The 27,895-nt window shown below is 41.1% G+C and overlaps 1 protein-coding gene across 8 annotated transcripts in view; it reads right to left on the bottom strand.

Annotated features, from left to right (window-relative positions):
* LOC122552186 (bromodomain-containing protein 4) overlaps positions 1–27,895 on the bottom strand; it is a 179,155-nt gene that overhangs the window by 86,432 nt on the left and 64,828 nt on the right. For all 8 annotated transcript variants that reach the window (XM_043694781.2, XM_043694777.2, XM_087983299.1 and 5 more), the window contains exons 2-5: positions 23,923–24,241; positions 7,980–8,117; positions 4,558–4,696; positions 699–1,003 (exon numbers count right to left, since the gene is read on the bottom strand). In XM_043694781.2, coding sequence (XP_043550716.2) covers positions 699–1,003; positions 4,558–4,696; positions 7,980–8,117; positions 23,923–24,207 — 867 coding nt within the window. In that variant the 5' untranslated portion in view covers positions 24,208–24,241. The remainder of the gene's footprint in view (positions 1–698; positions 1,004–4,557; positions 4,697–7,979; positions 8,118–23,922; positions 24,242–27,895) is intronic.

Raw genomic sequence — 27,895 nt, 5'->3', positions numbered from 1 at the left:
TCTATTCTTGCAATTCTAAAGACAGTATCATCCGAACAATACTCTGGGGGTGGGAGATAAGCGATGCACATAAGAATTATCCTTCAACTAATTCAAGTCTATTTCAAAGTGTTCTTCCACTGTCAGACAAATGAAAGTTCCCAAGTCTGACTGCTTCTTATAAAGCGAGTTAATTTTTATTCACACTTAAAGCACAACACAACCATGAATGAAAACACAAGCACAGCTGGTGACATGCATCTTCAGACGATGTCTGTCTTAAAAGTTGACAGTGTCTTCAACTGCATTAAATGCTGCACTGCTTGGACAGATGCAGCAAAAGGAAGGAGTGTGTCTTTGGACAATTCCTCACTTTGGGAGAATTGTTTAGAATTTTCAATAAACATAGATATCAAACACTTCAGCTGCAATTTTGTTGGACCTTCTCACTCATCTGTTCTCCCAGTACCGAGTCTGGAGAATGAATGAGTTACAACTAATTAATTCAAACAGGGGTTATACGAAATACAACAAAATAAAACCTTTGCAAAGTTCAGAGTAAGCAGTTTATCCACTCAAAAAATATACAAGTATACTTGATAAAACATTCAGGACTTTGCTGATTCAAATTCTCTGTTGGAATTTAGATGACTCAAGTCTAAAAAAGATGAAAGTATAGAGGACAAAACCAGTGGAAAAGCTACTGAAAGATTACTGACCTTTGAAGGCTGTGAAGCTGTTGTCATTACTGTTGTTGGCGTGAGGGTTGGCATTGGAGGAGCTGACGTATGTGGCGACACAGTCGTTGTTGGTGGCTGTACTATCAAATCAGGAGTCGCTGGAGGAAATGACTGGGGTGTGGGTGCTGGCACTGATACAGAAGGAAGTTGCGGCTGTGGTGGTGGTGGTTGAGACGCCTGAGGTGCCCGCTGGGGTGGTTGCTGCTGTGGCTGTGTTGGTGCCAATGCTGGCATTGTCGTCTGTGTGACAGTCTGTACAGTTGACATGTTGGGTTTAGACTGAACTAAACAAAAAACAAAATGATAATCTATATTAAATATTTAACCAGATTAAATCTCAACCCCAACAACAGAGATCTTGAAATTGGTCCCCACACAAAGATCAACCATTAACAACTATTATACACCACTTACTCTCTGTAGTAATCGGCATTTAGCAGAAAACAATGGACAATTATTTTAAAAGGTTTCCTTTTTAAGAAATGAGGCACCTCAATACTTCTCCACCATACAAGCCAATCTCAATTAGGGGAGATACAATAGTAAGAAGAATCGACAACACTTTGCAAAAAACCAAAATTCACCTGATAGGATGCTAAAGGAAGAAATGATTCAACATAGATGTACCACATCAATAAGTGGTTGCATTCCATAAAAGTACAAGTTATGGAAAAGTTGTGCAGATTAAATTATGCTCTAAGAACTTAGTTAACAGTTAGCCCTCAAACAGTGTAGATTAATTAGCATCTGTGTTTGACATGGTACCTTGCTATGCGCAAAACCACTGCTGCTTTTCCATACAGTTAAGGATAATTATTTGCTGGCATTTTAATGATTCCCAATATATCTCAATATCGGAAGATGTCGAAACTGGTATGCTCACAAGTAAAATATTGTCTTTAAATAGGATAGCGGTCTTTTGATTGCTTTTGACTTCCTGGGAGAACACTGGCTAGGGAAACGTTCTACAACTGTATGTCTCGCATACTGTAAACATTTGCTGAAATGAAATATTTGGAATCTTCCAGGAAGGAAGAAAAAAATCACGTGAAGATAAAATACACCATCTAATCAATAAGGCTCCAACCCATTTAGGTGACTTCTTACTGATTTATGTAAATGCCAAATACTAAAATGGAAAGTTAAAGCAGTTAGTATATTAGGAACTCTTGCCATTATTGCCAATTTTAACTTGGAAACCTACTCATAATTGATACTTTTTCCCATAATCCCTCAGAAAGGCTGCTTAAGTTTAACAGTCAATATACGAGGACATTAATATCTTGATGCTTGGAAATTCTATAGCACTATAACAATTCTTTCTGCTGACAGTTACATCAGTAGTGGTTGGTTAGCTGTAGCAGTAACATGATCCTACAACATCACTATCAGTGAGTGGGGGTCTTGCACTAAAGCACCTCAATTCAGTTAACTGATGAGGCCTAGTCAGTCAAGAGAATAGATCCGCAAATTCTTAGTGATCTAGCCAGTAAATTACTTTATGAATTTAATCCACTGTCAGTTTATTTACAGAAAACCAAAATATAGAATTTAAAAAGTCTAAGATTGCCACAAATGAAGCACAATGAGCACACAATTCACAAAAGGAGCTACCTGCTCTTATTTGATAAATGACACCCTTTACTCATAGGGCAAATCTATAATATTCTATTTAAGGCAAGAATGGATTGCCCTCACATAAAACACTGCGGCTTGTTGAAGTATAGAATTTGACTGACTCAAGTAAATTAAAATGAATTAATTAATAGTCTTCCTGCATCATCTTTCTTTCAAGTCTTACAAGTGCAAGAGATTTGGGAAGGCGGCAGAGGTTATACTACTGCAGTCAATCAACTTAACTGCTTACCAATTCAAGAACTGAAAAGCAGAGGTTTTTTTTGTTTTCTCAGCTAAGTATCTGCCTTGTCCAAAAAAAAACATATTACATTATCGACCTAGATCAGAAATGGATTGTTTTCTGTTGCCTGTAATTCCCTGTAAACACACAATCTAAGTCCAGAGCAGTAACAACTTATATTTATACAGCAGTTTGAACATAACAGAACTGCCCGTGTTCCACAGCAGCATTCAGCAAACTATGACAGCATGCCAGTTAAGATGATGAGTAGAGAAGGCCAAAAGTTTGGTCGAAGCAATGCCCTTTATGGAGTATTTGTACAGAGGCGGGTGAGTGGTGTTTGGAAATGAATTCCAGATTTAAGCAATAGGTTGATAGTAGTTAAGCACTAACAATATTCCAGTGTGTAATCAAAACCTCTAGAAGAACAAATACGAACTATTCCCTACTTGGGATTCATTCTGGACTTGACAAAGTCAATAGGGTCTTGGTTTGCAATGTTACCAATCTCAGTAATAAAAATAACCCAAACAATCAATTAGCCTTTCAGCATGGCATTACAAAAGGAAGTTACAGATTAATGCTATTAATTTGTTATTTATCCACAACCAAAAAAATCAATTCCTTGCAGCTAATGCAGGCAAAAAAATATTCTCTACAAGGAACCAAGTATCTGTGTAAATATACCCTTGAGACAACATTGAAAAAAAAAATGGCAAAATGCATACCTAAAACAAAAAAAAACAGAAGATCACAACTTAATATTGGTCTTGCTAATTTTTATTGTCTATTTTATATGTAGGCTTACGCCCAAAACACCAATTCTCCTGCTTCTTGGAGACTGCCTAATCTACTGTGCTTTTCCAGGGCCACTTCTTTCAATTATCTCCAGCATCTGCAGACGTCACTTTCTCCTACTTTATATGCATATTAATCGACTGTACTATTCCAGCTACACCGCGCAACTGTGGTCAATATGCAAATTATGTTATCAGGATATTCTCAGTTTCAGGGCACCAGTTAATGGTTTATTGCTAAAACACTTCCTTAGCAGCTATTTTGCAACTCAAACAAAGGAAAATGCTATTAGCAGCAATCCATATTTAATTTGTGCATATTAAGAGGGTGAAGACAAAGTTAGACCATCATATTTTAAACACAGGTTGAAAATAAGCATTTTCCTGGAAAGGTGTGATATATGTTTGCACTGCTGCTCAAGGGAACTAAGTAGAGTTACTTGCTAAGAACATCTACAGTAACATTCAACAGCACTACTCAGGAGTTAGTGGTCACTATCCCTTCTTTTGTTTTACCTTTTATTGCATCCTTTAATGTCCTCATAACTAGATACATTCGACGAGCACAAGTTTTGAATAAGGTAGATACAAAACTTAAAGATCAGTTTGGTCAAACTACTGTCCTTCCAAAATCTTTTGTCAAGAGTATAACCAAATAGAACACTTTACACAAACTAATTCAAAAAGGATGTTACAATGCTATCCCTTTAGTTCCAAAAGATGACATTTGGTGATATATTCAAAAAAGTTAAACATACAAGTTAAATACTGGATAAAAATATGGTGAAAGCAAGTTTTAGAGCTACACTAGAAGAGAACTTGGATCAGGCAGTTCACAATGTAGAGAAATTTATATACAAGTAGGGGGAAACAGCAAAAACAGAAGGCCATATAATGCAAATATCAGTGGTTCAACAAATCACGATATCACATGTAATCAAACTAAGATGAAATTTCTTCATTCATAGCCTACAACAGCCCAAGCAACAAAACTATCTTCAAATTTAATAGTGGGTTCTTTGCTAAGTGAAACAATAACATAGTATGCTCAAAATGAAAATATGTAACCTTTTTAAATCACAGCGAAATGCACAAGCAAAGCAGCAGTCAGTGCTAGGACAGGCATGAGATAGCCTGAACGAATCAGCCCCTAATTAAGGAATACAAGACAAAAAACATTTACCTGTTTCCTTTCTGCCCCTACCCCGTGATCCTTTGGTAGGCTGTATGGGTATTTCAATCTCTTCTTGTGGCATTTCTGAAATTTTCTGAAGGAAGATCTTTTCCAAAGCTTCTGCCATTAAGACTATGTCATCTCCTTGCTGTTAATGAAATAATATTAATCAGTAGCGACAATTTAATGATAGCAATAAGCAAAGAAGATGCTTAGTTCTTAATCTAACAGTTAAAAGAAACTGTGAATGGAAACTGATTGCACAGAGGAAATATTGCAGCCCATTTACATTGAGCAACTTTGAGAAATGGTAATGAAGCTAATGACATAGAACATGACATCTTAACAAAATAGACTAGTTATGTGCCAGGTATAAGCAGGTAAGGAAAGAGTTAAGTTCTGAGTTTTGTGAAACAAGACGTTCCGCTGAGCATGACTCAGATCAGATAAAAACATACAGTTAACAATGGAGTGCTGGAGGCAAGGGTAATGGGTTAACAAGGTGGAAAAGCATTCATTACGTAGAACCATTTAACAATATTGAAAGCATTCAGTATGTAAGGTCAGTTTAACAAGGTGAAAAGTATTCATTAGGTGAAGTCAGTTAAAGTTAAGAACATTCATTGTGTAACAGCAGATGGCTTCTTCTTTGCTACTGACACTCGCTGATTGCAATGGTCATCCAATAAATATGTATGCTGCCTTATCTAGAAGCTCCTCCCTGTAAAATAATTATATAATTAAGAAACTGCTGTTCCAGAGAAGACCGAGAAATCCGAGAAATCATGGCCATGTGCACATGGGCGGTCGTTCTCTCTCCCTCCAAGGCCCGGAATAAGGATGGAGGTAAAACTATACAGTGTCTTTGAGTGCTTTGCTTGGACTGAGGGAGGAAACGGGACAACCCTCTCACTACTGCAGAAATGCTGTTCCCCGACACTTCATGTCAGTTCTGAATAGGAGTCATCTCGACTCAAAACGTTCGGTTACTCACTCCATGGACACTGCCTGACTTGCTGTGATAGAGTCATAGACTCATATGTACAGCACAGAAACAGACCCTTCAGTCCAACTTGTCCATGCCACCCAGATATCCTAACCCAACCGAATTCCAGCTGCCAGCCAGCCCATATCCCTCCAAACCCTTCCTATTCATACACCCATCCAAATGCCTTTTAAATGATGCAACTGCACTAGCCTCCACCATTTCCTCTGGCAGATCATTCCATTCATATACCACCTGCTGCATAAAATTGCCCCTTAGGTCTCTTTTATATCTTTCCCCCTTCACCCTCAACTTATGCCCTCTAGCTCTGGACCCCTAACCCCCACCCCAAGGAAAAGACTTGGTCTATCTTACCTATGCCATTCAAGATCTTAGTCATCCCTCAGCCTCCGACACTTGGAGGGGAAAACACCCCCAGCCTATTCAGCCTTTCTCTATAGCTCAAATCCTCCAACCCGGACAACGTTAAATTTCTTCTGAACCTATTCAAACTTTACAATACCCTTCTGATAGGAAGATCAGAATTGCATGCAATATTCCAAACGTGGCCTAAACAATGTCCTGTACAGCCGCAACATGCTCCCAACTCCAATACTCTGACCCATAAAGGAAAGCACACCAAATGCCTTCTTCACTATGTGAGACATAATTTCCCACACACAAACCCAAGTTGACTATCCATAACCAGTTCTTGCCTTTCCAAATACATGTGCATCCTGTCCCTCAGAATTCAGTCCAACAACTTGCCCACCACTGATATCAGGCTCAGCGGTCTATAGTTCCCTGCCTTGTCCTTACCACCTTAGCCAACCTCCAGTCTACCGGCACCTCAACTGTGACTATCGATGTTACATATATCTCAGCAAAGGGACCCAACAATCACTTTCCTAGCTTTCCACAGAATTCTACGATGCACCTCAATCAGGTTGTGGGGATTTATCCACCTTTATGTATTTCAAGGCATCCAGCACTTCCTCCTCTGTAATACAGACATTTTTCAAGATGTTAACATCTATTTCCCTGCATTCTATATCTTCCATGTCCTTTGACACAGTAAACACCAATGCAAAATACTCATTTAAATATCTCCCCCATCTCTTGCAACTCCACACAAGGGCCGATATGCAATCTTTCAGGGGCCCTATTCTGTCTCGAGCTACCCTTTTGTCCTTAATGTATTTGGAAATACCCTTTGGATTCTCCTTAACCCTATTTGCCAAAGCAATGTGCCCTCCTGATTTCCCTCAAGTATACTCCCACTACCTTTATACTCTCCTAAGGATCTTCTCTATACCTGACATATGCTTCCTTTTTTTTTAAAACCACACCCTCTGGTTCTTTAGTCATCCCTACACCTACCAGCCTTTGCTTTCACACTAACAAAAATATGCTGCCACTGGACTCTCAGTATCTCATTTCTGAAGGCTTCCCATTTTCCAGCATTTGTTGTTTTCAGTACAGATTCCAGCATCTCCAGTAATTTGCTCCTAAAGCAAGGTCATTTCTGAATTAGACACAATTTGAGATCAAATACTGAGTACTACCAATGAGTAAACTGCACATCATCCAAACAACAATGTAATCATTTAGCATCAATCTTTAATGACACCACATGTTTGCAAACGTAGCTGCAACTGTTTTTCTGCAGACAGCTACTGTCTTGCAACACATCGCAGTGAACGGTGATTCCGATTCTGTTCAACCTACCAAAGAGACATTTATACCCCAAAAGTTTGATTTCAACACAATAGCTGATAAAGCAACGTTAATCACCTCATTGAAGGATTCACTAAGACCACTCATTTCAGAGTTACCGAGCATTTTATTTTCCAAAATACTATCACATCCCTTCATACAAAATTAAAAGCACAAGTGTGATGCAACACAACACCAAGCATTTAATGTTCAATACCTGTGTCTTCACCTAAAGGTACTGATTCCATCTGTTGAATCAAAATATTGTTGTTTTGCAGGGTACACAATAAAATGCATCATCTGACACCCCACAAAATGGAATGTTCCAACAACTAGTATCACAAAACACCCCCTCATATCCAGTACCAAACATGCACTTCAGTAACAAAATAACTTGCATACACTTTCCAAATGGCACCTAATTGATGCTGAATAACATTGTATTGAGCGGAGGAGCGCCTAACTGAACATGCATAAAGTGCACTCATCCAGGAGCAGATCTTTTGGATACTGTTCGACATCAAAGAGAACTCCATCTTAAGGGGTACCTATCTAACTAGGTTTACAATAGAAAACTGGTAGCTTGGGTGAGGTAACAGCTGAATAATATGATTCGGTTACGTTCACTCAAAGTAGTTCAGAAAAGGAGGAAGTTTAATTAGGAGCCTTTTCCTGGTACATGGATGTGCTGCTCCCCATGTTATTTACCTTAAATATGTCAAGATCTTACCTTATTATAAATGTAACAGTTGGTAAACATGGTATTGAAGTCCTGAATACATTCTTGGGCGTTCAAGTAGTAATTGTTTTCTAAGCGCTTTTTAATTGTTCCCATATCCATAGGATTCTTGATGATTTTATAATAATCCTGAAAAGAGATTAATTAGATCAGTATAATCACTTGTTAACTTAAAATTACAGCCTTCAGGTGGAAAGGTAATCCTTGTACCACACACTGGACAAAATTTCATTCAAACTTAATCAATAGTCTACATGTTCTCTACTGAGAGTTAATGCAACCATTGACTCCATAAGCTGAAAATGTGTTGCTGGAAAAGCGCAGCAGGTCAGGCAGCATCCAAGGAACAGGAGAATCGACGTTTCGGGCATAAGCCCTTCTTCAACTAAATTCAGTAATATGCATTTGATATGATAAATCAGAAAAACAACCAGGAAGCTTCCAGTGCCATGAAAACAAAAACTATTGATTAAAATATCTGAGGAATAAGTAGAAGAAGAAACCACTCAGTTGTGATCAGCAACTTCCAAAATTGAAGGTGGTAAAGTCAACTTCGAGTCAAGGGACTGGTTCTGAAAAAAAGAGTCATTGAACTCGAAATTTTGTTTCTCTTTAGCTGCAGCCAAATCCGCAAGATTTCAATCGTGCTTTCTGAAGTTTCACCCAGCTTTTCTTTGCAACTATCATACCACTGGAAGACTCCAAAAGGAGCAATGGCACAATAACTTCTGTACGTTTGGTTGAACATTCCAATATACAGGTGGAGCTTGGTCATGATACCAACTGCACTGTTAAAGTCTCAAGAGGATAGCTTCCAGACAGAACACAGCCAATGTTGAGCAAATATGCAAGCAGCTTACTTAGAATCATGGACTCATGCAGCACAGAAACAGATCTTTCAGTCCAACCCCAGGCTGAACATCAACCCAAACTAAACTCGCCCCATCTGTCTGTTCATTGCCCATATCCCTCCAAACCTTCCCTGTGCATGTATCTATCCAAATGTCTCAAACACTTGATAAGTGTACCCACGTCCACCACTTCCTCAGGAAGTCCATTCCTCACTCGAGCCCACCCTGTGCAACAAATTTGCCCATCTTTTTTAAATTTTTGTCCTCTCACCTTAAAAATGTGCCTCCTAATCTTGAAATCACCCATCCTGGGGCAAAGACAATTATCATTAATGATCAAAAACAGCACTTTCTCTATACCAAACCAATTTCTGCTACATCCCTTCCATTTCAGGTCTCTGGTTTCAGCTTTATCTGCCTCCAAATAGTCTCAGACTTGATGGAAGTCCAAGTAAAATCTACTGCTTTTGACCTCATTCTCACAGTCACAGTTAATGCTATGTACAAGAAACAGTTTTCATGGGTACTTGTGGAGACCAAGTATATTCTTCACAATGAAGACAGCCCACATGCCACCATGAAAGCAGAGACATACAAAAAGATTGTATGGGCATAAATGGCAAAATCCATGAACTACGATAAACTCATGAATAGTCACATCACCTACTCCTTTGGCCCCACTGAGTTAGGTTAAAAGTGCTACCTGCTCCAGAGAGGTACTTAATATCTATGAACAAATTGATTATAAAATATGCAAAAGTTTGATTGAATGCAAAATGTAGAAGGGTGTAACATGTGCAGAAGATCACCTCAGAATGAAGTATCAGCTTAATAAGCTGCTAGACGGGGATACACACTTAAATCCAGTCAATTCTGTGAAGTAACAAAAGGCAGTACACAATATTGCAGATTATAATCACCAGATTGCCAGTACTCTCGCCAAGATACTTTAACTATGTTACATAACCATCCACCATAGATTGTTTTGCTCTAAACTAGCTTTTTGCGTTATCCAAAATCTCTTCTACCCACTTTTAGTAACCACAAATTTGCTTCCGAGTGACAGACACTGAATTCTGATCTTATGTCCACCTCCATTTCCTTCCTTAAATCTACCAGTTAAATTCAAGCCCCCCTCTTCACATATCGCTAATCAATACCTACTTATCAAGAATACCAACACTAGAAAGAGTTAAATGCATCAAGGAATGATTGTGAACTGGCAATAGCTGAACAGTCAGTCAAAGACCAATGGTGGATCTACCAGCAACACCCACATCCAGAGAGAAAAAAAATTAGACCCTATAATTTGCATTCTGAGAACCACTCAAGGTCCAGATCTCATCCCAACCCTGATCAAAAACTGGGTTTACAATTCAGTGTCGCAAGGAAGCAAGTAGCATTCAGCTCAATATGACAGCAGGGAAGCTGAAAGCATGTTCCTCTTTTCCAGAGGCTACAATTACACCATGTAGGGTAAAACAAACAAGCTTCCAATGAAAACTCAGTTAAAAATCAGAAAACACCAGGTTATAGTCCAACAGGTTTAATTGGAAGCTCAATAGCTTTCGGAGCGTCGCTCCTTCATCAGGTGGTAGTGGAGGGCTCAATCCTAACGCACAGAATTTATAGCAAAAATTTAGTGTGATGTTACTGAAATTATACATTGAAAAATTGATTATCTGTTAAGCCTTTCATCGGTGAGAATACCATGATAGTTTCACTACTTTCATGTGTAAATCACAAAACCTTTTTTAAAAAGTTGCATTCTCAGGTTAACTGTTAACAATGGTGATAGCTAGACAAGATGTTTAAGGTGTTAGCCCCCTGTGTTCTCTGTCTATGCCATGATGTTTAGATTGATTCTAATCTAAAAAGTGAAATAACGGAGTTTTACATGAATGCATGCAGTTTTTGAGCAAAATACAATGTAATCCTGAAAGTACAAATTCACCCCACAAAATGCGTGCATGTGGGTCTTTGTCTGTCTGTCTGGGTTGAGGATTGAGTGCGAGCGAGCGTGAGTGCGAGCGAGCGTGAGTGCGAGCGAGCGTGAGTGCGAGCGAGCGTGAGTGCGAGCGAGCGTGAGTTTAGTGAGTGCAGAGTGTCTTAAGTCTGAGAGGGGGTGCATCTGAGTGTGGGAGTGTGTGTGTGTGTCTGTAACGGTGTGTGTGGGTGTCCATACAACCCTGTCACGGTAGGCGCTGCAAGACGTGTCAGAGTGAGAACACAGACACCACCATTACACGTGGGGACACCTCCCTCCTTGTACATGGCAGGTACTCATGTGACTCAGACAACGTTATCTATCTTGTACGTTGCAAGCAAGGATGCCCGGAGGCATGTTACTCTGGGGAAACCAAGCAAAGGCTATGACAACGGATAACTGGGCACCGCACAAGAATCAACAGACAGGAGTGTCCCCTCCCAGTTGGGGAACACTTCAGTGGTCCAGGACATTTGAACTCTGACCTTTGGTTGACCATCCTCCAAGGCAGACTTCGGGACAGGCAGCAGCAAAAAGTAGCCGAGCAGAGGCTGATAGCTAAGTTCGGTACCCATAGGGAGGGCCTCAACCAGCCCCTTGGGTTCATGTCTCATTACAGGTGACCACCATTTTGCACACACACACGCACACCTACACACATATATACAACGCGCGCACACTCACAAAGATCACACACACACACACACACACACACACTCAACCCCCAAACCAGACACACAGACAAAGACCCACATGCACACACACATTTTGTGGGCTGAATTTGTACTTGCAGGGTTATGTTGTATTTTGCTCAAAAACTGCATGCATTCATGTAAAACTCCGTTATCTCACTTTTTAGATTAGAATCAATCTAAACATCATGGCATAGACAGAGAACACAGGGGGCTAACACCTTCAACATCTTGTCTAGCTATCACCATTGTTAACAGTTAACCTGAGAATGCAACTTGTTAAAAAAGGTTTTGTGATTTACACATGAAAGTAGTGAAACTATCATGGTATTCTCAGGAGTTAAAAAGGAGTTAAAGTCACAACAAAAAGGAGTTAAAGTCACAACCAGAACAGGAACGACCTTAGCAAATGGACAAAAAAAAACTGACAACACAAGGTTGTAGTCAGATAGGTTTATTTGCAAGTACTAGCTTTCAGAGTGGTGGTCCTTCATCAAATAACTAGGGGGCAGGATTACAAGTCAGAAGAACACAGCATCGTGCAATTAAAACAACATAATTAAACAAGCCCAGATTGCTGATAAGTCTTTCATCTTTTGGAATGGGTTGCAGGTTTTGATGGATCAAAATGTAAATCCCTGAACTTCTTATAAGTCACATTTTGGAGACAACTTACGTTTTGTAACAAAAGGTGACATGAGCTCAGACAACGTATTAAAGATGCGAGGTTAGTTGTCTGAATCGCAATCCTGAGTGAGACTGGCTTTATTTCTAAAGTAGGAATTTATAAAATGTTATATGGATTGACTGCCTGCAGGTTGTGTGCTTTTTGAGCTAAAATAGAAAGTATCTGCAGAGACCAATGGTGGATATACTAACAACACCCACATCCAGAGGGGAAAAAAAAGTTAGACCCTACAATTGAGTTCCGAGAACCACTCAAGATCCAGATCTCATCCCAAACCCACCCCCGTTCCAGAGAAGTTCACAGCCTTCTCTGGAACACCAGTTTCTTAATTAATTATATACTAATTTTACAGGGAGGAGCATCCAGATACGACAACATACATATTTATTGGGTGACCATTACAATTAGTGAGTGTCAATAGCAAAGATTAAGCCATCTGCTGTTACACAATGAAAGTTCTTTACCTTAACTGGCTTCACATAATGAATACTTTTCACCCTGTTGAACTGACCTTACATACTGAATGCTTCCTTTATTGTTAAATAGCTCTACACAAAAATCAAAACTTAACCCTTACCCTACCTGCTCATACCTAATACAGATTCTCAGGAGGTGGGAGAGTGGAGCACTTGGGAGAAAGGATTTTGATAATGAACACTTTTGACTTTATTAAATTGACTTTATATACTGAATCCTTCCAATATTGTTAAATGGCTCTACATACCGAATGCTTTTCTACCTTGTTAACCCATTACCCTTGCCTCTAGCACCCCATTGTGAACTGCAAATTCTTATCTGATCTGCATCTTGCTCAGCTGAACCTTGTTTCACTAAATTCAGAACTTAATTATTTCCCTGCCTGCTTATACCCTATACAGAGCTAAAAATGTGTTGCTGGAAAAGCACAGGTCAGGCAGCATCCAAGGAGGAGAATCGACGTTTCGGGCATGAGCCCTTCTTCAGGAATGGCATTCTCCTGCTCCTTGGATGTTGCCTGACCTGCTGAGCTTTTCCAGCAACACATTTTCAGCTCTGATCTCCAGCATCTGCAGTCCTCACTTTCTCCTCGAAGATTTATACCCTATACACACAATGTCACACACCAATCCAACATCTTAGCAAGTGGGGCAGGCTCAAATACCTTGATGGTCTACCTCTATGCCTAATTTGTATGCAAGTATGATCTGTGATGTACTACAGAAACATACACGCCAAACACCACTCACTACTTAATTCATCGATATTCCTTTGCAGACACACTACTGCCTCAAATTACTTTTCCTATGGGTGCTATGTGCAAATGGAGCCACAATGTATTCAAAGTTATGGAAGATAGTAAACAGTTGAGATTACATTGATCCCTGTGGTGGTCATCACCATAGCCTAGGAGAAAGTGAGGTCTGCAGATGCTGGAGATCAAAGTTGAAACTTTATTGCTGGAACAGCACAGCAGGTCAGGCAGCATCCAGGGAACAGGAGATTCGACGTTTCGGGCACAGGCCCTTCTTCACCATACCTAACAACATGAAAGTGATCATTGTTCTCGATGCTGTGTTTCCTGGAAATAACTAATCCTTCATCCATATTTGTGCATTATCACCTACACCAGTGCTGATAATCAAGGTTATTTCAAGGATCAAGAGCATGAAAATCTAGTTTTGACCATAAACATCAGTCCTTCCACATCTTTGAATCAACTTTAAATAATTCCTTACTAAATACCATTATGCAAAGACCATTAACTCAACGTCTGCAGCAGTTCAACGATAGTCAATAGCCTTCTTAGGAAATCTAGCAAATGCACAGCCTTTCCAGCCTCACATTCATTTGAAGGACAAAACTAGTTTGTCCATCACTTCGCCAGTTGGTACACTTCCCTCAACTAAACAGATATATAGTGCAACCTCAAAACCTTTATTGAGCTACTGTGTCTGGAAGTTCAGGGCAGAGGATTGACATTGCGACAGGAAAGTCTTGATGTTTAGTTCGAAAAAAGGGTCACTGGATGAGAAACATCAACTCTGCTTTTGCTTCACAGATACCGCCAAACGTGCTGAGCCCAACACCATTCACAACATTTCAGATACTGAAGCAGTCAATGTTCAAATGTAACAAAATCTAGTCAACATTCAGGCTTGGGCTGGCAAATGGTAAGTAAACATTGCCTGACAGTTGTGTAGTGTGAATGACTGTCTCCAATACGAACGAATGATTAGTTTTATTGGCATGTGCATTTCAATAAGAAAAACCGTATAGTGAAAACGTTTTCCACTGTCTCCATAATCTAGTCCAATTTTGAACAGTTTTAAATACAGAAAGGTTTAGCTTAAAGATAATCCATCAGTCTTGAACCAATCCATCAGTCTTGAACCAGCCCATCTGTTCTCCAACACCTACATCAGCCCCAACCAACAATGAAGTCACCAATCTTTTGGCGCCATCTTTCACCACTGGGTTGATTATTCTCAGCCACCAAAGAAAAGGTGATGGCCTTATGATATTAATCGCTAGACTATTAAGCCATTAACTAAAGTTCAGTAAGGCCCTTGATAAGGTTCCCCAGATGGAGTTCAATCCGGGCAAAGGTGAAGTGATGCATTTTGCAAGATCCAATTCAAGAATGAACGATACAGTAAATGGAAAAGCCCTGGGGAAAACTGATGGAGAGAGATCTAGGTTTCAGGTCCATTGTACCCTGAAGGTGGCAACGCAGGTCGATAGTGTGGTCAAGGAGGCTTACAGTACATTTTCCATGATCAGAGGGGGTATTCAGTAGAAGATTTGGCAGGTCATTGTACACTTGTATAAGACTTCAGTTCAGCCACGTTTGGAATACTCTGTACAGGTCTGATTGTCACATTACCAAAAAGGATGTCAATGCTTTGATTAGATTAGATTGTGGAAACAGGCCCTTCAACCCAATAAGTCCACAATGACCCTCCGAAGAGCAACCCACTCAGACCCATTCCCCTACATTCATCCCTGACTAATACACCTAACACTACGGGCAATTTACCACGGCCAATTCACCTGATCTGCACACCTTTGGATTGTGGGAGGAAAACAGAGCACCCAGAGGAAACCCACGCAGACATGGGGAGAATGTGCAAACTCCACACAAACACTTGCCCGAAGGGGGAATTGAACCTGGACCTCTGGCGCTGTGAGGCAGCAGTGCTATCCACTGAGCCACCGTTTGGAGAAGGTGAAGTGGAGGTTCACCAGGATGTTGCCTGGCATGGTGGATGCTAGCTACGAAGAGAGGTTGAGTAAATTAAGATTATTTTCATTAGAAAGACTGAGGTTGAGGGGGGACCTGATCGAGGTGTGCAAAATCATGAGGAGCATAAACAATGTGGATAGAAAGCAGCTTTATCCCAGAATGGGGGAACTCAATTACTAGAAATCACGACTTCAAAGTGGCGGGGGGGGGAGATTTTAGGGGAGCTATGCATGGAAAGTTCTTTCTGCAGAGGGCGGTGGGTGCCTGGAACACGTTGCCAGCAGTGGTGGTAGACACAGGCATTTAAGATGCATCTTGACAGATACATGAATGGGCAGGAAGGGCACAGAATGTAAATAGACAATAGGTGCAGGAGTTGGCCATTCTGCCCTTCGAGCCTGATCCTCAAAATAGGCAACAGGGTGAGAGGGGATCAGGACGGGTGCAAGCTTGGAGGGCCAATGGGCCCGTTTCTGTGCTGGAATTTTCTTTGTTCTTTGACCGCAGTTCGAATCCTTCCATGGGAGATAGCAGATTGTGAATTCAATGAAGAAACTCTGGAATTGAGAATCAACCGATGACCATGAAATCATGGCTGATTTTTGGAAAAACGTCCTTCAGGGAAGGAAATCTGCTGTCCTCACCTGGTCTGACCTACATGTGACTGCAGACCCACAGCAATGTGGGTGACTTTGACTTGCTCTCTGAAATTACCTGACAAGCCATTCAGATGTACAAATCGCTACAAAGTCTCAAACAAATGAAACTGGACAGATCACCTGACACCGACCTAGGTACTGGAAAAAGACAACAGCAAAAACAGCCCTGTCAAACCTTCAAAGTCTTCCTTACTAACACCGAGGGGTTATTGCCAAAATTGGAAGAGTTGTTTCAGACTATTCAAGCAACATGGTCATGGTCATGAAATTAAACCTTACAGACAATGTCCCAGACACCACCATCACTGGATATGTCCTGTCCCACTGGCAGGACACACACAGCAGAGGTAGTATACAGTGGCACATAGTCAGAATGGAGTTGCCCTGGGAGTCCTCAACTTTGACTTTGGACTCCATGAAGTCTCATGCCTTCAGGTTAAATGTGGGCAAGGAAACCTCCTGATTACCTTTCTTCAGCTGGTGAATCGGTACTCCTCCATGTTGAACATTTAGAAGCACTGAGGATGGCAAGGGCACAGAATGTAAATAGACAATAGGTGCAGGAGTTGGCCATTCTGCCCTTCAAGTCTGCACCACCATTCATTATAACCATGGTTGATCATCCTAAATCAACATCCTGTTCCTGCCTTATTTCCATAACCCTTGATTCCACTATCCTTGAGAGCTCTACCCAACTCTTTCTTAAACGAATCCAGAGACTGGGCCTCCACTGCCTTCTGAGGCACAGCATTGCACACACCCACCACTCTCTGGGTGAAGAAGTTTCTCCTCATCTCTGTCCTAAATGGCCTACCCCTTAAACTTGGGTGAGGGACTTCAATGTCCACCAAGAGTGGCTCAGCAACACTACTACTGGTCCTATATAACTGCTAGAACTGGACCTGTAGGTGGTGAGGGAACCAAGTGGAAAAACATACTTGACCTCATCCTTACCAACCTGTCAGCTGCAGATGCATTTGTCCATTATAGTATTGGTAAGAGTGACCAGCACACAACCCTTGTGGAGACAAAATCTCATCTTCACATTGAGAGTAACCTGCAGCACGCTGCATGGCACTATCACTGTTCTGAATGGGACAGACTTCAAACAGATTTAGCAACTTATGATTGGGCATTCACGGGGTGCTATAGGCCATCAATAGCAGAATTGTAGTCCAGCACAATCTGTAATCTCATAGCCTGGCATATCCTCCACTCAACCATTACCATTAAGCAAGGAGGTGAACCCTGGTTCAATGGATAGTACAGAAAGACTTGCCAGGAGCAGCACCAGTCGTAGCTAAAAATGAGGTGCCAGCCTGGTAAAGTCAAACAGGACTACTTGTATGCCAAACAGCATATGCAACAAGTGATAGATAGAGCTAAGCAATCCCACAACAACCAGATCAGATCTAAATCCTGCAGTCCTGCCACAGCCGAATAGTGGACAATTAAACAACTTACTGGAGGAGGCAGCTCCACGAATATCCTCAGATGGAACAGCCCAACACGTCCAAACAAAGTATAAAGCTGAAGCATGAGCAATATTCAGCTAGAAGTGCCATTTGGATTATTCATTTCAGCCTCCTCCAATAGTCCCCAGCATTATAGATACCAGACTTCTGCCAATTCTATTCACCCCTTGTAGTATCAAGAAATAGTTGGACACAATGGATACTGCAAAGGCTACAGGTTCTGACAACATTCTGGCAACAGTACCAAAGACTTACTCAAGGTGTATGTACAAATTTGTAGTTCCGGTACCAATTGCCATAGTTGTGGGTATGGTCACTGAGCTGGGAAGTTGATTTGCAGATGTTTCTTCCCCTGTCTAAGTGACATCTTCAGTGCTTTGCAGCCTCCTGTGAAGCGCTGTTGCATTGTGTCTTCTGAAAGCTTATTTGATTCCATTCCTGCTGCTTACAATTGTTCGCTGTAGTGGCCGGTATACTAGGCCTAGGTCTGTGTGTTTGTTGATGGGAGTCCATGGATGAGGGCCACGCTTCTAGAAATTCTCCGCAGTCTTCTGTTTATCTTGTCCTATGATCATAGTTTTGTCCCAGTCAAATTTGTGGTCCTGGTCATCTGTATGTATGGCTACTCAGGACAGTGGTTGTGGCTAGTTTGTTCATGGATGTGGATCATGTGCAAGAATAACGTAATTTACAAGATTTCATGCAAAGACTGCACAAAACACAATAGAGAACATACAGATAACTAGCAATCCACACCCACGATCAGCTGTCCCGAACAGCCATACAGATGACAAGGACAACACCACGAATAGGTCAGAGACATAGAATACTGTGGTGAGTAACTCACCTCCTGACTGCCCAAAGCCTGTCCATCAACAAGGCAGAAATCAGGGGTGTGATGGAATACTCCCCACTTGTCTACATGAGTGCAAATCCAACAACACTCTAAGCTTGACACTATCCAGGACAAAGTAGCCTCTTCACTGGTACCACATCCACTCCCTTGAACACTGGCGCTCAGTAACACCAATGTGTACCATCTGCAAGATGCACTTTAGGAACTAAAAAGATCTTCAGACAGCACCTCCCAAACCCATGACCACTTCCATCTCAAAGGACACCTGCAGCGAATACATGGGAATACCAACACCTTCAAGTTCTCCTCCAAGCCACTCACCATCCTGACTTGGACATAAATCATTGTTAAAAATTATGGAAGCTCCCTCCCCAAAGGCATTGTGGATCAACCTACAGCACATGGACTCTAGCAGTTCAAGGAGGCAGCTCACCACCACTGGTTCTAAGGCAACTAGGGATGGGCAACAAATGCTGGCCAGCCAGTGATGCCCACACCAGCTCATTAAAAAATACTCTCTGCCATAGATATCCAAATCCAGGAAATTAGCCTAATATCTCAACTCTTTAGCATTCTGACAGCTTATTTGGTCTGTGAAGATAGTTTACTAGATATTTAGCAAACCTGCCGATACGACCTTCAAACATCTGAATAGCTATGTTTTCAGTTTTTAATAAGTCAGAAGTTTTCTAAACTATCCTGGTCTGGAAATTTCAGATTAAACTTTTTTGTTAAACTCTCTGGTCCCTAAAGAGCACCAAACTCAAGTGAGAAACTGAATTTAATTATAAACTCAACATCTTCTGAATGGAATTTTAAAAATTTGTTCATCCTAAATTCTTCAAACGGCATACAAAGAAAATGGCCTTACATGCTAATTAATGGTATACATACAGGTTCACAGGTATGATCTTCTAGTTATTACAATCAAAGTCATATTGCAGTAAGGGAGGAGGATTCTGGGAAGGGGATGAGACAATTATGGTTAACGAGGGACGTTAAAGATATCAAATTGAAAGAAAAAAATACATAGTGTGGCAAAGATTGGCAGTAAACCAGACAATTGGGATTTATTTTTGAGGTTTTAAGTAATATCAGGAATAGAGAAGTCAAAGTGAACATAGGCTCCTTAGAGAATGAGGTTGAGGAAATAACACTGGAAAACCAGGAAATAGTGAATGAGTTAAATACTTTGCATCAGTTTTCAAAGCAGAAGACTCTAATAGGGTGACAAAATTACTAAATAATCAAGTGGCACTTCCATTGCCAGCTCTTTCCATATGCATACCACCCTCAAAAAAGTTACCCCTCAGGTCGTCTTTTATTCTTTCCCTAAGCTCAAACTAATGCTCTCTTGTCCTGGATTTCCCAACCCTGGGAAAAAGATAGAGTGTATTCACCCTATCCATGCGCCTCATGATCTTACACACATCAAAAGGACCCCCTTCAGTCTACTACACTCCAAAGCGAAAAGTCCTAGCTTGTCCAACCTCTCCCTATAACTCAGACCTAGAGTCCAGCCAACATCCTTGTAAATCTCTTCTGCACTCCTTCCAGTTGAATAACATCCTTCAGATAGCAAGGTGATCAAAACTGAACACATTACTCCAAGTGCAGCCTCACCTAGCTGTACAACTGCAAGATAAGTCAGCACAGCTTTGTGAAGGAGAAACATGCCTGACAGATTCAATAGAATACTTTGAGAAAGCAACAAGCAGAATAAATGGACAAGAAGCAACAGATGCATCATATTTCGATTTTCAAAAGGTACCATACATTAAGCTACTTAAGGGGTTTTGGAGGAAGTTTTTAGCATGGATAACATAAGAAAATGTAAGAACACAAAAATTCCCTCCCTTTTTTATAAGGGAAGACTGCAGACAGCTGAGGAACAAATTTGGGAGCTCTCATGTATGAGTCACAAGAAGCTAGCATAAAGTTTTGTAGATAATAGGTGTCATGAATTGCTGTGTTAAAAAGGTAAAATTGTAAAATGAAAGAAAGAAAGCACTGCATAATTCCTTTAAGTGCTTTTTATGCTTAAAGTTTTGAAAATGAATGCCTGTGGGCAGCAGTTGCAAGTGCTCCAATTGACACACTGTACCAAAAAGCCATTCAGTTCACAGCATTTTTACCCAGACAACAATTCAAATTCAACCAATTAGTTTAAAAAGACACAAAGGACCAATGAAATTCAAATCTGGTGTTGACAACTTGAAACCAATCATAAGAATTTGATGTCTGATGGGGTTATATAACAAAGGAGCAATTGGACAGAGAATGAACAGTCAACTGCCAATTCAAGATGAAGAACTTTCCAGCACTCAAGAAAAAAAGGAGCATCTACCTGCAAAGGTACATGGCATATTCAGCGAATATTTCTGACACCAGAAAATAACTAAGGCGGCATTTTAGACAGGAAGATGACAGAAGATAATACAAAGTTCAGGAGGATCCACTGTGACCTTTGACAGACTACATTTAAATTCATTGTTCTTATTAACTGGATCTATGTGGAACCTGCTACTGAAACACCATACCAAGAGAATTTAATTCAGTTAGGGAATAGTTAGGGAGTAATTGTTCAGTTCGTTAGGAATTCTGTTAATTTGCTCACTATTGGAGCTAGGTAAATAAATTGTTACTTGTTAATTGTAGAGTGAGTGAAAGCATTTCATTTCCTTTACGACAGATTGCAGGGGAGTGGGGTAAGTTCTCCCACTTGCCACACTTATCAGATTACAAAAGCAAGATGCTCCTCTCTGGGTGCTTCAGTTTTAATTATCAGACAAGGATCAACCTCTGCTTTGTAACAATAAAGAATGGAAATGGAATCTTGGTCTTTATTTGAAAAGAAACAATGTAGGAAGAACTTGCTAAAACAATACAAGGCACTCATCAGACCATAGATGAAATACTGTCAATAGTTTTAGATTAGATTAGATTACAGTGTGGAAACAGGCCCTTCGGCCCAACAAGTCCACACCGACCCGCCGAAGCGCAACCCACCCATACCCCTACATTTACCCCTTACCTAACACTACGGGCAATTTAGCATGGCCAATTCACCTGAGCTGCACATCTTTGGATTGTGGGAGGAAACCGGAGCACCCGGAGGAAACCCACGCAGACACGGGGAGAATGTGCAAACTCCACACAGTCAGTCGCCTGAGGCGGGAATTGAACCCGGGTCTCCGGCGCTGTGAGGCAGCAGTGCTAACCACTGTGCCACCGTGCCGCCCACCTTATCTAAAGAAGGATATGCTGGCATTAGAGGCAATCAAAAGGCTGTTCATAGAACAGACAGAATCCCTACAAGGTGGAAGCAGGCCATTTGGCCCAACAAGTCCACACCAACCCTCCGAAGTGTATCCCACCCAGATTCATTGCCCTACCCGATTACATTCCCCTGACTAATGCATCTAGCCTACACATCCTGAACACTATGGACAATTTAGCATGGCCAATTCACCTGACCTGCACATATCTGGATTGTGGAGGAAATCCACACAGACACTGGAGAATGCGCAAACTCCACAAGGACAATCACTTGAGGCTGAAATCAAACCCAAGGTCCCTGGCGCTGTGAGGCAGCAGTGCTAACCACTGAGCCACCGTGCTGCCATTTACTCAGATAGTCGAATGTCTCAAAATACCAGCTCTGTTCGCCGAGCTGGAAGTTTTTGTTGCAAACGTTTCGTCCCCTGGCTAGGCAACATCATCAGTGTTTGGGAGCCTCCTGCGAAGCGCTTCTTTGATGTTTCCTCCGGTGTTTATAGTGGTCTGTCCCTGCCGCTTCCGGTTGTCAGTTTCAGCTGTCCGCTGTAGTGGTTGGAAAATTGGGTCCAGGTCGATGTGTTTGTTGATGGAGTTTGTGGATGAATTCATCCACAAACTCCATCAACAAACACATCGACCTGGACCCAATTTTCCAACCACTACAGCGGACAGCTGAAACTGACAACCGGAAGCGGCAGGGACAGACCACTATAAAAACCGGAGGAAACATCAAAGAAGCGCTTCGCAGGAGGCTCCCAAACACTGATGATGTCGCCTAGCCAGGGGACGAAACGTTTGCAACAAAAACTTCCAGCTCAGCGAACAGAACCACAACAACGAGCACCCGAGCTACAAATCTTCGCACAAACTTTGAATACCAGCTCTTTTGGGACAAAGCAAAATTGTCAACGGAATAGCATGCTGAGAATGGAATTTACATAGCAACTTGCAGAACTCACGACCAAATTAGATCAGGCCAGAAAGATATGCAAGCTATTTACCTTGACTGACTATATTGAATGTGTGTAGATGAGACAATGTACGGGGTCAATTATCTAATTCTGTTTCCATACAAACAACTAGTTAGGATTCCGACCAGGTAGTTCACAACAGTTTAAATTCAACCAATTAGTTTAAAAAGACACCTGGAGACAAAGGACCAATGACAGTGCAGACAGTGCTCGAAACATTCACACCAAGACCTCCACACCATCTTTAGTAAAAAGTTAATTCTCAGCAGCTGGAAATCAATCTCAGATTATGTTCTTGTAAATGCCTATTTTGCAGCTAACCCCGCCACAAATGTGCAACCAACTGTTCAGAGCTTCTCCACTATGGAGTTTGCATATACAACCAAATATGCCACAAAATAATTCAGCTGACACTCGTTTTTGAATTTCACTATTTGCACAGTATTTTGAACTTGGGAGCTTAGTACCTGGTGGATCACAACTGAACTTGAACACAGCATGAATGCAATGCAACATATGACACCTATCGTAGGTAATCACTGCGTATCTCAACAAGTAATTTAGACTTCAAAATGTAAATTACAGAAAAATTTCACCTTTTTGTTAAAAGCAGGGTCCCAAAATGAGTTATCATGTGGTTGAATGAGCTCCATAAAATATGAAGAAACTGCCTTTGTATATCACTCAGACTATTAAATTCTATTAGAGTCAAAAACTGTGGGGCTGGAAAAGGGCAAGTCAGGTAGCATCCGAGGAGCAGAAGAGTCGATGTTTCAGACATGATCTCCAGCATCTGCAGTTCTCACTTCCTCCTATTAAATTAATTGTGTATTGCACAATTTTTTTTCTGGAGACAAATTCAGCATACTATCACAACAAGGTCCCACAAATAGCAAATCAACAAAATAGCCACCGATCAAAAGGACTGAGAAAACAGTTCTTCAAATATTACAAGTTTCTGGAGTGAAACCTGAACCGTTGCCTTCTGCTTTAAAGGCAAATATTTCTAAGTTAGACTGACACTTAATATAGTATGTTTAATTCTAGTCTGATTGCCCTCAATCCCAACAGCGGGAACAATGAAGTTACTCCCAGAAATCCCTCATTAACAGGCAATAATATAGCAGGGTTTCCAATACTTGCAGACATGTTAGTAACTGAACAACATGGTTTTCCCATGAAGACAGGACAAGGTAGACCTACAAAGCAATAAAAACAAAACTGTTTATTCAAAGGAAAAACAAGCAACTTACTGGCAGATTTAGTTTCACAGCATCCACAGGCTGTTGGAAAGGCCATGCAAACTGATGTTTCCATATTGTCTTCAAGAGCACTTTTGAGAGAAACTGCAGTTGGTTCGTCAACCGTTTGGATCGGTTAGGGTTGGAAGTTTCAGGAGGGGGTGGATTGCCGATAACATTACTTGGTTGTTGGGGTTGAGCTTGTGACTGTGTTGAAGACATTTGTGTACTTTCTAGGCCATCCCCCATCGCTGATAATTTTCTTAATCTCTTCCCTGGACCACTTTCACTTGACATACCATTGATCCCATTGTAGACCTCGCCTGGTAACCTGGAATGAGAGAGGGTGGAATTAGAGCCTCTTGAAACCCCATGCAGCAGTACTTATACTTAATACCTCATCTAGCAACTCAGATTTAATACTCAGGGGTAAACTTTCAAATGAGTCTGCATCATTACTGAAGTGAGATTCATAATAAATAAACCTTCACCATTTGAATGTTAACTTAAGCTACAACTGAAGTAATCGCCTCACTACTTCTGACTTAACTCTTCACGTTTTGTACAGCGTCTGTCAAAAATGACTTCATGACCCTGCTTTCCCAAAATTGCCCAAATTTCATCTTAACAACTGAAATGCTGTTGGGATTGCTATTACAAGACTGAACTTTAGCAAAGATTCAATAAAAACATCGGCAGCCACTGGCCACATCAACAACTGTTTCTCGACTAAGGTTTCAACTAGCTTCCAAAAGCCAGTAACCATTGCTACATGTGTTAATTTCTCTGATGCACAGGGATTATTTATTATAGAATAGTATGCCACACTCCTGTGTGGCTGCACACTTAAATGCACAAGTACACTGGGCTCATCGATAGGAGTTGAAAATCACATCAGGTTATAGTCCAACAGGTTTATTTCGAGGCACTAGCTTTCGGAGCACTGCTCCTTCATCAGGTAGTTTTAGAAGAGAATCGTAAGACAGACTTTATAACAAAAGATCAGTGCTGAAAATGTGTTGCTGGAAAAGCGCAGCAGGTCAGGCAGCATCCAAGGAGCAGGAGAATCGACGTTTCAGGCATGAGCCCTTCTTCAGGATGCTGCCCGAAACGTGATTCTCCTGCTCCTTGGATGCTGCCTGACCTGCTGCGCTTTTCCAGCAACACATTTTCAGCTCTGATATCCAGCATCTGCAGTCCTCACTTTCTCCTAACAAAAGATCAGTGTTATGCAACTGAAATGATATACTGAACAAACCTAGATTGTTGTGAAGTCCTTCATCTTCTAGAATGGGTTGTAGGTTTTGGTTCATTAATATGTAAAGCCCAGAACTTCTTTTACGTCACCTTCAAGATAACTTAAGGTTTTATAAAAAAACGTGACACCCAGCTCAGACAGTGCATTAAAAGGGTGTGAGGTTAGAGTCTTCACCCCAATCTTGAGTCAAACTGGTTTTATTTCCATCGTATCTGTAAATGCAAATTCACCCCATAAACTTGTGTGCACCCGCATGATGGAGTATATGCCTGTGAGAGGTCATGTGCATGGGTGAGAGCGTGGGGCGTGTGTGTATGTGACACCATGTGCAGGAGATGAGGTGTGTGTTAGTTAGAGTACATGGTGTAGTGGGGTCACCTACTGTGTGACATGAACCAAAGGTCCTGTTTAAGGCCATCCACATGTGTTCCTAACTTGGCTATCAGCCTTCTGCTTGCCTACTCTGCATTGTTGAGTGTCCCGAAGTCTGCCTTGGAGGATGGTCACCCGAAGATCAGAGGCTGAATGCCCCTAACCGCTGTGTACAGTTCTGGTCACCTTGCTATAGGAAGATTATTAACAACTTGGAGAGGGTGTAGAAAATATTTATAAGGATGTTACTGGGACTGGAGGATTGTAGTCCAGGGAAAGGCTAGATAGGCTGGCATCTTTTTCACTAGAGCTGAGATGGTTGAGGGTGACTTTGTAGAGGTCTATTAGAAACATGAGGGGATGAGATACAGTGAATAGCAATGGTCTTTTCGCTCATAGAGGAGTTCAAAACCAGAGGATATATTAAGGTGAGGGGGAAAAGATGTAAAGAAGGGACCAGAGACGCAACCTTTTCCACACAGAGTGGTTCATATGTGGATTAACTGCCAGAGGAAGCAGTAAATGCAGATACATTTACAACATTTAGAACACAGTTGAACAGGTACATGAATAAGAAAGGCTTATGGACCAAGTGCAGGCAAATGGGAAAATTGGTCACCAAGAACGATTTGGACCAAAGGCCTGTTTCTGTGCTGCATGACATGATTCTATAAATGCATCTTTCAGGTCAAAGGCAGTCACACCTCACTTATGGAATATTTGAACTAAGGATGAAATGAGTCTCGAACGAGTGGAACCAAAGCCTGATGTCAGCGAACAGGTTATTGCTAGACAGGAGATCTTGATAACACCATGACCTTACTGATAATCAAGAACATAGGGTGGTAGTCAGCCAGGTTGGATACATCTTGTACATACAAATCAAGATAAATGTAGCCAACTTTCCACATGGTCGGGTAGTTGTCAGTGTTGAGAGCTGCTCTGCACAGCCTCGTTAAGGTTATGACAAACTCTGGAGCACAAATCTTCAGTATTATTACCAGAATAATATCTGGACCCATAGCCTTTACAACACACAGTCAGTTCTGATATACCAGAAGTTCTGTTCTCGTGCTGAGATGTTAAAGGATTAATATGCTCTGCTGACCTTCAAGAAATTGGATGTCCTGGGGGTAGGGTGCCCTGCTGTGCTCTTCCGGCACCACACACTCAACATGTTTCTGTCGTGCAGGTAGAATGTAAAAAAAAAATTTACATCTCCTGTTCAAAACGACGAAGAACATTGCAGTTAAAATTCTGTCTACACCCTGCAGTTTTAAAAAAATGATATACACCAAATCTGCCATTAAGGAATGATCTACATCACACTGTTTCTGGAAATCAAGTCACTACATTGCATCGAGTCACATGTGACAATGGGGGTTGTCCTGTAGACATTACTGATGGTGATGTAACATCTTGTACAAAGGAAAAACTGGTCCTATTGTTCAGAGAACTCTTGACACGGCTCCATGATTCCTACGAAGAGTGTTAAGGATCCCTCCAAAAAGCTTGTACTTGATTAATAAATTTTGGCTGTTCACAGAAGCTGCCGTATTGCAATTGCATCAAGTGTGTAAGAATATCAACAAAAACAACCTAACAGTGTGATCTCATATCAAGAAAATCTCAAGGCTATTTAAACTAATGAGGCCGGAATTGCAGTATAGCCAATATAGGAAAGGAAAGTTCACGGTCTACAAATAACAAGTCTAAAATCTTGAATCACATTAAAGCCAATCCGCATTGAAGCAGCGTGTTATAACAGAACTGTACTCCAGTGCCTTCCAGTTTTTTTTTAAAATAACACGGAGCAAATCAAATTGTTATGCTGGGGACAAGGCAAAGATGGACCATATACTCAGCACTTCTGGCTGAATATTGTTACAAAAGGTAAGGTTGCTATATTTACAATGATGTGTTGGGCTCCTCCATTTTCGAGGATGGAGATATTTGCTGAGGCCCCTCCTCCACCAAGTTGTTTAATTGTTCACTCGCCACAACTGGATGCGTTAAGGCTGCAGATCTTAAGATCTGATCTGTTTGATGTGGGATCAGTTAGGTCTATCATTTGGTAATTGCTGATTTGGCTGTTTGGCATGCAAATAGTCCTGCTGTGTAGCTTCATCAGGTTAATACCTCATTTTTAGGTATGTGTTGCGCTGAACCTCATATACCCTCTCACACTATTGAGCTAGGATTGATCCCTTGGCTTGATGAAAATGGTCAAATGGGAGACATGCCAGATCATGAGGTCGCAGATTGTGTTGGAGTACAACTTGGCTCAAAGCCCACAGTACATCATGCATGCTCAATATGAATTTGCTGGATCTGTTTGAAGTCTGCCCCATTTAA

Source organism: Chiloscyllium plagiosum, unplaced genomic scaffold (genome assembly GCF_037043375.1).
Source record: "Chiloscyllium plagiosum isolate Xiang-an unplaced genomic scaffold, Cpla_swu_hap1 HiC_scaffold_45, whole genome shotgun sequence".
Classification (NCBI taxonomy): Eukaryota; Metazoa; Chordata; class Chondrichthyes; order Orectolobiformes; family Hemiscylliidae; genus Chiloscyllium; species Chiloscyllium plagiosum.
Note: the sequence above shows the minus strand (reverse complement) of the source record. Positions and strands in the feature narration are given on the sequence as shown.